Source organism: Echinops telfairi, unplaced genomic scaffold (assembly GCF_000313985.2).
Source record: "Echinops telfairi isolate 266 unplaced genomic scaffold, ASM31398v2 ScPeMD7_7424;HRSCAF=8462, whole genome shotgun sequence".
NCBI classification, from domain to species: domain Eukaryota; kingdom Metazoa; phylum Chordata; class Mammalia; order Afrosoricida; family Tenrecidae; genus Echinops; species Echinops telfairi.
Window position 1 is genome coordinate 50,279,705 of NW_022111324.1, and position 10,430 is coordinate 50,290,134.

Below are 10,430 nucleotides of genomic sequence, written 5' to 3' on the forward strand. Positions count from 1 at the left end.
GAGGTAGAGTACAAGAACGAGAAGTGGCTCACTTGCTCTCTCCCTCCTCCCCCCGTTCGCCCCCATCGTGCTCAGCCTTAGCAAACGTTGTGACTACAGAGAAAGGAACCGGCGTCCCTTGATCAGCAACCATGACCCCTCTCGGGCAGGCAGAAAGACCTAAAGCCAAGATATTGCCTATAGTGTCATCTCTCTGCGTCTGGTCACAGGGTGGCTCTCTGCATGGGCACCGAGGGGAGTGGTAGAGCGAGCGTGGGTCTGGTCCGCTCGGGGTGGACGTGAGAGTGGGTGCAGGCAGGAAGCGCAGCCCGGCCTCGCTCATCGATACTCCTGTGTGTGCTGTGAGTTAGGTGGAAGGTGTCCCCACATCCTGGTGCCTGCACCCCCAGTGTGGAGTGGTGACAGGAAGAGCCATCCATGGACAGAGAAGGGGGGCCCGGGAAAGGCAGGGAGGGGGGGGAGCAAGCATACGAGGCGCCAAGGCGAGGCTGGGCATGGAGGACTACCCAGGCTGGACCAGCCAAAATGGCAATTGTTCTGCCTTTGTTGTCTTGTCCCAGTGGCTATAGGTCCTCTAGGAGGTGTGACAAAGAGACACTTTGGATGACTGGGGTGCTGAGCAGCTCCTAGGGGGCTGCGTGCAGGCTGGACTGAAAGGGTGCTACTCAGCCTGGGCTTCCATGCGGTCTCTGGGGCTTGAGCTTCTCGGTGTGTGCCCATTCCCCTCCTCCTCATGCCTGTGGCTGGGTGCATGCTGGGTGCTTGGAGCCACACAGACCATGAGAAGACAATGAACTGTGTGTCAGGCTTCATTCTCTTCCTGGGACATGGCTGTGTTTCCTCTCTCTCACATGACCCACCCGAGCCTGTCCCTGAGGCTGGGAGGCTTGCGCTCCCCCCACCCTGGGCTGCTTGCCTTGCACGGCGGGGGCCATGCATCCAGCCTGGGGACAGCCGGCCCGACCCCACCAGACAGGCTCTTCTACCTTCTCCTCTCAGCTGCTCCCACCCTGCCCCCAGCCACTGTGGGTGCAACGGGCGCCCTGGGCAGTACTGACGCTACTGCCATGGTGGCCACCACCGAAGCCACCACAGGCCCCATCGTCCCAACTGTGGTGCCTACCACCATCGCCGCCACCACCGCCGCCACCACCATGGCCACAACTACCGCCGCCACCACCACCACTACCACGGAGAGCCCTCCCACCACCACAGCTGGGCCTAAGATACAGGAACCCGGTACTGCTCCCCTGCCTGCCCACCTCCCAGTCACGTCCCCTGAACAGGACGGGGCCCTGGGCCCTGGTGACCAACATCTCCCTTTGCTACTATTTGGCCTCACATACCAAGCCTCGCTTCCAGCGTGAGTACCCACCACTCACTACCACTCCTCTGAGTGAGCCCTCCAGAGTCCCTGCCTGGAGCGGGAGCCACAGCATCCTCCCTGAAGGTCACGCTCTGCCCACAGGCAGACAGGTCAAGGGGGATAGCCCATGGCTGAGCCCCCCAGGAGGGAGGGTGTATAGGAAGGAGAGGGGCCTGGCACTGCCTGGCTGGCCTAAGCAGGCCTCCTCCTCTGGCCACGCCTGCACCTAGCCTATCGGGAAGTCATGTCAGAGCCATGCCAGCTCCTTTCTCAGAGCCCTGTGTTCTGCTTGGCCTCTTCCCCCGGGAGACTTAAGAAGCCAGGGCTTTCCATGGAGCAGCACTTTCCATGTGTCCAAGGGGCTCCCTTACTTTTCCTGCTCGAATTCCCCACAGCCCCATGCACCCGGGGAGGGAAGATCCCAACCACTCCAGGGGCCGGCTCGCAGAACCCAGAGACTGTGCTCTGGGGCATAGCCAGCCCAGGAAGCGCGATTCTTGCAACAGGAGGGCATCTCTCAGGAAGCCAGCAATGCTTTGAAGAGCTGAGCCTCCAGTCGCCCTGATTACAGTGGGCCGCAGGGCCTCTCGCTTAGCCAGGCCACGCCAGCTGGAGAACCAGCCGGCGGGGCTGCAGGAAGCACCTGGAGCTCTCCTCGGGCCACCCTCACACTTCACCAGCTCTGCTTCCTAGGCAAGTGCCCCCCACCCCCACCCCAGCTCTCGCTGTCTCCCCACTCCACCACGGCCCGTCTCCTGCCTGCGTGAGGCTGGAGGCTTCTGGCTGGCTGTGGTGAGGATGCTTCAGACCCAAACTCGCTGTCATCGAGTCAATGCCCTTCACAGGCACCTCTCGTAACCGACACGGAACCACGACACTGCCAGGGCCCGTTTTAGGGCTCAGTTCCGTGGAACTAGGTGAACTGTAGAGGAAGTCAGGTGGTTCGTAGCTGGCATCAGGCTCCCCAGTCTCTGGAGCACTGCCCTCCGGGGCAGCGGCCGGTACTGAAACAACACAGCCTTGGGGAGCACTTGGGGTAGTTGGGGGGGGGGGCAGCTAGAAGCTGCCATCGGCAGTTTGGTGGCTGGCTTTCCCTCAGGCCACAAGGAGGCATCTTGTGCATTCACTAGGGGCTCAGCAGAAATCCAAAAAGATTGGAGGGAGGCATGGACTTGGCTCCCCAGCAAAGGGTCAGCTAGCCTTCTGGAAAGCTAGGCCTCATGGCCCCACAGGGTTAGCCCCATGGGCTCCTGCACCCCAAGTCTGTCTTCGTCCTAGGCCCTGAGGAGCACCAGGCCACACCCCTGATTTTATCCCCAGCAGTTGGGGACGTCTCCAGTACCTCAGCTTCCTGTACGGCAGCAGGTGTCTCTGTCATCCAGGATTCCAAAAATAACATCTTCATCTGTACAGTGTCTTACATCTCAGAACAAAATGTTTCCTGTGTTGACTCTTCTGGGGGATGGAGAGAGGGCTTTAATCTGTCTTTAACCCGTCTCTTTCAGACTTCAAGGAATACTCCCCGTCCCCACCCTCTGGGAGTCCGTGAACTTTGCCTCGCTCCATCTTTTTTGGTTTTGTGTTTCTAGCCAGCTCTTCCTCCTTCCTTCTCTTAGAACCTTCCTCTTGTCTGGTGGTCCCCTTCGCAATCCCCGCAGGGCAACCCCTCCTCCGACTCCCACCTCCAGCTCACGTTGGCTTCTGATTCATTGCTTGATCTTTTACCGAGAAGCACCCCCATCTGCATGACCTTTAGGACCGTTGGATTGGGGTCGATATTCGGTTGATGACCAAACTGTTTAAATGCAGGTCCTCTGCCTATTTCCCAGACTCAGGAGGCAGGACCCCAAGTCTGGAAGCATGACTAACCTGAACACGTTTCCAGCAGCAAGGGCCACACGAGTCCAAAGAGCTGGGACTTGGGTGGCTAAAAGCAGCCAGTGCAACGGGACATCCCACAGATGTGTAAGGGAGCCTTCCTCCTCCTGCCCGGTGGAGAGCCAGCCCCCGATGGGCTCACCTATGAAAGCCACCGCTTGGTACCTCACCTAGCAGGGCTCAGCCCCACCGGGGGCTGCCAGGGTGGCTTAAGAGGAGAAGGCGCTTCTTTGACGTGAGGACTGAGAGCCCTTTCATCGTTTTCTCAGCCCTCCAGACTCTGTCACGTGCCAAATAGATCATGAATAAATGCATCACCCAGTGTGCTCCCTTCATGTATCCTTGACGAGTGAGTCTGTGACAGTGGCCCCTTGCATGCTAATAAAACATACGTACATACAGGAGGCCCACTTGCCCAGGCTCTGAAACACAACGCTTCATGCTAGGTACTCCACTATTAAATCTTTGCTGGGAAACGGGGTAATCAGACTGTTGGGACTCTTGAAAAATGATTACGTTTGAAAATGAGTGCCCCTCTCCGGTACGTGAGCTATGGCTCCAGACAGTACGGCGGCTTTGATAAAGCAGCTCCCAGCTCAGAGGAGCTAGATAATTAATGCCCTCTGTGTCGAGTGCAGATCAAGCCTCAGAGCCTCTGTGGAGCCGAGACTCCTAACAACGCAGGGCTTGTCTGCTGTCTGGACCACTGACGGCCGGGTGCCCTCGAGCTCACTGCTCTTGGTCCTGCCCAGCCTGAAATGGGAGTGCCAGGACCCGTGCAGCATCTAGGAGGGACCCTGAAGTCCAGGCCCCAGGTCTCCTCAGGCAGTCCGAGGGTGTTCTCCACCTACCCCAGTTCTTGCAGCCCAAAGACAACCCCAGACCCGCCTCTGAGCAGTCACCTGTCAAGACCACCGAGGTCTCTGGGTGTCCTGGGAGCCTGTGGTGGCACCTCCTTGCCATTCTGCCCTTCATGTCTTTCATTCGACTTCTAATGCTAACCTCTGTCCTCCCTGCAGGACTTCAGCATTGAGGGGGGAGAGGCAGCCCATGTACCCCTCTCTGACAGCATCTGATGGGAGGGGCTCTTTTCCGGCCCCTTTTCTTGTCCCGCTCTCATCTGTGGTCAAAAGAATCAATACCATCACCAAACCCACGGCCATCGAGCCCGTTCCAACTCACGGTGGCCTTGTAGGACAGAGGAGAACTGTCCCTGCTGTCCCGGTGGGTTTCCGAGGCTGCATTTCTTTACAGGAGCAGACAACTCCACCTTTCTGCCTTGGAAAGCTTGGTGGATTCGAACCGCTGACCTTGTGGTTAGCAGTGCAAATTGTAACCTACTAGACCACCAGGGCTCTGGAGCCAGGACACTAAAAAAAGGAAATAAGCCCAGGGTAGATGGCACAGAGAGAAGCCCACTCTGATGCCTGACCTCTCTGTGGGCGAGTAGAGCATGTCTGGCTCTCCCTCCCACCCCAGCCTTCTGGAGGGCCCCAGCTCAGGCCTGGGCTGCTCCCTCTGGTGGGCCACAGGCTGCAGCCAAGAGCTCTGTCCAGCCCTGTGCACAGCTGTTTCCGACTCTGTCCTTGCCCTGCGGGATGTGTGTGTGTCTGTCTGTCTGTCTGTCTCTCTGTCTCCGTGTGCCGTGCTTCCTGCCTCACCATCACTAACTCCTCTTCTAACCCATCCCCAGCCCCTGATGAGCAGTCCATATGGAACGTCACGGTGCTCCCCAACAGTAAATGGGCCAACATCACCTGGAAGCACAATTTCGGGCCCGGAACTGACTTTGTGGTTGAGTACACCGACAGTAAGCATTGCTGGGTGGCGGCGATGGCGGCGTGAGTAGTGGTAGATGCCACGGAGGGGGCCTCCCGCTCGGCTTCATCACGGATTGATGAATCTGCTGTGCACCCAGGTGGCAGTGAGCTGGGGGAGGGGTTCAAGGGAAAGGAAGGGGTTTCGGACACCCATGGTGAAGGTGTAGGGGTGCATGTGCCAGGGCCGGTCTGGGCACTGGGCCCTCCCTCCATGGCTGGCCCAGGGTGCTGAGTAGCCCCCAGTGAGTTGAATCCCACTTCGGTGTTGATCCTGGACTCACAGTCTACATGCTCTGGTGTTTCCACTAGACAGGCTGGCTCGCAGGCTGGGGTGCAGCTGGCCTACGCTCACCCCTACAGGGCCCTGGTCTCAGAGCACTGATGGCTTGAGCTGATAGGATCATGCTTTATCGGATCTCGGGATCCAGACAGTCAAGTGTGGCTTCTCCTCTGAGTGAAGGCTAGGAGATCCAGCTGGGCTTACCCATCTGACCAGTTCTTAGTTCTCCGAGCTGGAGGAGGGACTCACAGCGTTTGAATCCATCATCCACATCACATGGTTACGGCTCCCACCACCACCCTTCACCCCACACCACACACACACACACACTTTGCCTGATGTCTGAGAGCCTAGGAGTGAGAGCTGAGCCAAGTAGCACACTCCTGCTCCATCTCCACTCACCTCTAGGGATGCTCTCTGGCCCCAGGTGGGAAGTCGGCCACCTCCAGGGTAAGGTGGCTGGTGTGCTGAGTGTCGAATGGTGCAGTTCTTCCCGAAGTGAGGGAATCAGAAAACTCCCAGGTCGTCAGACAAGGATTCACCTGATGGGCAAGCTTTGCGGGGGACTGCCGGGTACCTCCCGGGCTATGCCATGGGTTGGACCCATGGTCTCCTGGCCCTTGCCCTCTCCTTCCTTCCTTGGACAGGGGACCAGGCACAAAGTGCTGTCTCTCCAGCCGTCAGGGCCTGGCCCTCGGCTGACTGAGGTTTCTGTTCCCCAGGCAACCATACGAAAAAAACTATCCCTGTTAAAGCCCAGCCCCAGCCCATACAGCTCACAGACCTCTATCCCGGGATGACGTACACGGTGCGGGTTTATTCTCGGGACAACGAGGGCATCAGCAGTACCTTCATCACCTTTATGACCAGTACAGGTGAGAGGGGACCTGGCCTGGCCATCCCCAACAAGCATGGCGCATCTCATTCTCATTCTCAGCCACCTGCCTGCCTGCCTGCCCGCCTGGGAGAGAAGGCTCATGCTCATTGCATCCCCAACGTTGCATGCCAGGTCATCTCTGCGCTGCCAGGAGCCCAGAGGAACTGGGGTGCATGCACAGGGCACGGAAGACGGGGCCAGCCTCATGCGGAGGAGTAGGAAACCTTACCAGTGATGAGGGTGCTCCGGTCCCGGTTGTGTGTTTGCATCAGAGAGCTGTGTCCAAGCAGCCGTGTGTGTGTGTGTGTGTGTGTGTGTGTGTGTGTGTGTGTGTGTGTGTTGCAGCCCACCCCTTACACACCAGAGCTTGCTCTCTCCACATGGAATTAGGATGGTCCAGATGGTGCAGAGCCTGCCAGGAGCTCGCCCAAGGACCAGCGCGGACGCCTCTTTCCGACCCGCTGCCATGCCCAGTCACTGGCTGTCAACACTTCCAGAATGTGTGACAACTTGTTTAGGGCTTTGTTTGATTTGAATTTCTGTCCTGAATCCCATCTTAGCCTAAGCGTCGTTGGCCTTTTGTGTGTCGGGGTGGAAAGCAGTGCCAATAGCCAGACGATGCTTCGGCTCTGGGCTGTCGGCTCACACCTTCGTGTGCCGAAAGAAACTATCCTTGTTAAAGCCCTGTTAAATCAGCTGGCTGCCAGGGCCCCTCAGCAAAGGGCGCAGGACCAGAACCTGACTGCTGATGGGGTGGCTGTAGTGGAGACCCCCTGTGGACACTGGCTTGCTTGAGAGTGAGTGGGCAGCTTGAGCCTGCCAGGCTGCTGCCGCTGCAGGAAGTGCCCCTGTGAGCACTGGGGCCTGAGGGGAGTTGAGGAAAGAGAATGAGAGAGAAAAGAGGATCAGCCGCTGCCCCCAGGTGCCAGGCAGCCTCGAACCAGACCAAGACAGTGTTCCCGGGACCCCAGATTGTTGAGTTCAGTGGTCATTACTCCTATCCTGGGTGTGCCCTGGAGGCCCGGCATGGCTCCGTTCGTTAATTCTCAACTACTAGCGGGAAGGCTGGCTGTTTGAACCCACTCAGTGGCACCTCGGGAAGGAAGGCCTGGCAGTCTGTTTCTGAAACCCTCATGGAGACAAGTTCAAGTTCGGCTCCGACCACGTGGGCCCGCCTCGACACAGAACCCACTTTCACAGCCAGTTTGGTCTGGCTTTGGGTTTTGGCTTGACCTGGGCAACCTTGATCCCAGAGACTGGCATCTTGGGAGCTGCCACCCATCTGTGTAAATGTACCCCCATCCACCGACCTATGTCCACGTTATCGGGATTCAGGGAATCTTGAGTGTCCAGCTGGCTGCCTGGACCAACCACTGGCTGGCCGTGCCAGCACAAGTAGGTTGGCTGAGTACATAGCCAGCCGAGGGAGCTGGACCATTGACCGAGGGGAGTAAGTGGCAAGCCTTTGTCTGACCCCACTGGAGTCCCGATCTGCAGCTTATTGGTGCATGCATCTGATGCTGCCTCCTTTCGAACCTGGGTGTCTGTAGCACAGAGGTGGGGAACAGAGATGGCATGTGGTGACAGCACTTGGTCTCGGGATCCCTCGGGGAAGCCTGCTGGCAGAGGAGGCAGACTTCTCTGGGCTGGGCAGAGATCCAGAGAGAAAAGGTCCAGCCCCGCCCCAAGGAGCACACTCATCTGATGCAGGTTGTTAGAGACCGTGCACAGACAACAAAACCAGGCTTCAAGGGAGATTCCAACCATGGACTTCAGTATCCATGTCTCTCTTCCTGAACTTGAGCTGGCCAGGCACACGGATGCTTGCTTTGAGAGGGAGAAGGACACTGGGCACTTGCAAGTGTCCCCAGGCTCCTTCCAGAGCCCGCCGGTGTGGGCAGGCTAGGGCCGGAGTTCTGAGTGCTTGTGGTTCACTTAGCTCACAGGCTGCTGAAAGGACTTGATGGAAACCACATAGGGAGAGAAAGCCTTTCCGTTCTTGGAAATAACTGACGTGCCTCGGGGTGTCTGGAGCTTTAGAAAGTGCACACACTCGTTGCTTGTGGAAGGATGGATTCCACAGCCAAGTCCGGACCCACCAGGATCCCCTGTCTCCTGAAACTGAGGTCGTGTGCATTTCTGGGCCTCAGCCCCGGCATTTGGCAACTGCAACCCGGCACTGGATCCTGCAGACTCAGCTTGTCTCAGGAAGGGATGGCAGGAGACCACTCGGGATGCCAGCAGGCTCTCCAACCCCTTCCAGCAAAATTCTCACTGGGGAGCAGATCACACACACCCCCAAAGCCTTTGAAACCAGAGACCCCAGGGGCTATGAGCATGCCCGTGTGACTGCAGGCCAAGAGGTCCATCAGCTCTCCCTCCTGGGTGGGGCAGGCAGGTGTTGAGTGTGGCCAGCAGTCTGAGGGGAGGGAGGGCCCTAAGGCGAGCGAGCTGCAGTCAGGTCTGAATGCCCTGTGTGGCAGGCGTACACATCTGGTCCTCCCAGGTCGGGGCCAGTGGGAAGGGAGAGGTATACAGGGACACTTGTGAGGACTCCCTCACTGCCACTGAGTCCCTGCCGACTGGTAATGACCCTACAGGATAGGGTAGAACTGCCCCTGCGAGGTCAGCCAGCCAAACTGCATCTGTTCATCCATCGGCCTCTCCCCATTTCGGAAGTAGAATTCTCCTGCAGGCTTTGAGCAACCACTTCCTCTTCTATGGGCAAGTCGTGTGCTCCCCAGTGAGAGCCTCCAGAGCCTGGCAGGTGGGCAGCCCGGGTCTGAGGCCGGGGCCAGGGGCCAGGGTGTATGTCACAGCACAGCAGTCTCGGCCTCTAAGCTAAGAACGGGCGTGGGGGGCACAGTCCTCCCTCCTGGCTTGTTCCAGCTGCAGAACGGGCAAGTGCACGCTCCCGGCCTTTGAACGCCGGGTGCAGTCACGTGCCATAGAGGCATCCAGACACGGCGGGCACAGCAGCCAGATGGGCTCACCAGCCAGGTGGCATGCTCTCCTCTCCAGAGCCCTCGCCCTCGCCCTCGCATCTTGGGGTCCTCTCTGTGAAGGAGATCATCTTCTTTGAGGGGGCCTCACGGAGCCCCCCTTACCACACATCACTCAAAGTTTCGCACCGCCGACTGGCCAACATCAGTGCCCAAACGTCCCAGAGAGTTCTGTGACCTTGTGGGTAAAGGCTGTGTGGAGGTCACAGCTGAACGTCCCGTGTGGCAAGGGAGAGGGAGAGGAAGCCACCTTTATCTGTGGTCCCTTGTCCCTGGAGTGCCGGTTTTCTCCCTAAGGCAGGGAGTCTTAGGGAGACGGCTTCAGGTTGTATTAAAAGAAGCCTCTGGAGATGGGGTGCAGGCAAACCGAAAATAAGTGGGGAGTAAACACAAGGTGAAATGATTCCTTCACCCCGGTGCCCACGTGATACACAGGCACACCAATAGTCACGTGGCCTCAAGGTGGATCGGGAGTCAGAATTGAGAAGGCATCCCAGATTGGCATCAGAACAATAACTCACTGCCATAGACTATAGCGACCCTGTAGGGGAGGAAGAACTGCCCCTGTGGGTTTCCAAGACCATACCTGTTTGCAGGAGCAGAAAACTTCGTCGTTCTCCAAGGAGCTGTCAGTGGTTTCAAACCGCTGACCTTTTAGGTTAGCAGCCCAACATGTAAGCACTACGCTACAGGGCTGTTAATAAGGAGCCCTGTGTGTTCTTTTATGTGGCATCAGGCTAAGTACTAGGGGGCTCAAAAAGATACCCTGTTCACCAGATGCTGACGTGATTGGACGTCAGAACCCTAAGACAGAACCATCAGTGTTCAGTTCTGCGTAGTACACTGGGGTGGAGTCAGCGTTCAGAGGCTGGTGCGTGTGTTGAGACAGAGAACATAGGGAAGGGGGGGAAACAGGGTGGGAGTGGGGAAGGAAGGCCAGACTAAGCAACTGGCCAGCGGTGTGTTTAGAAATCAGAAACAGTCGTGGGAATAGACAAACCCCGTAGCTGTCCAGTCGATCCTGACTCACATTGACCATCCAGTAGATTCTGATTCCCAGTGACCGTCCATCCAGTAGATTCTGATTCACAGTGACCATCCAGTAGATTCTGATTCACAGTGACCGTCCATCCAGTAGATTCTGATTCACAGTGACCGTCCATCCAGTAGATTCTGATTCACAGTGACCGTCCATCCAGTAGATTCT

General features: G+C 57.7%; 1 protein-coding gene across 1 annotated transcript in view; it reads left to right on the forward strand.

Moving 5' to 3' along the window:
- The window catches only part of NFASC (neurofascin), a 114,786-nt gene that overhangs the window by 88,202 nt on the left and 16,154 nt on the right, over nucleotides 1–10,430 (forward strand). Inside the window, exons 22-24 of the mRNA XM_045298187.1 lie at nucleotides 1,000–1,239; nucleotides 4,938–5,054; nucleotides 6,067–6,219. Coding sequence (XP_045154122.1) covers nucleotides 1,000–1,239; nucleotides 4,938–5,054; nucleotides 6,067–6,219 — 510 coding nt within the window. The remainder of the gene's footprint in view (nucleotides 1–999; nucleotides 1,240–4,937; nucleotides 5,055–6,066; nucleotides 6,220–10,430) is intronic.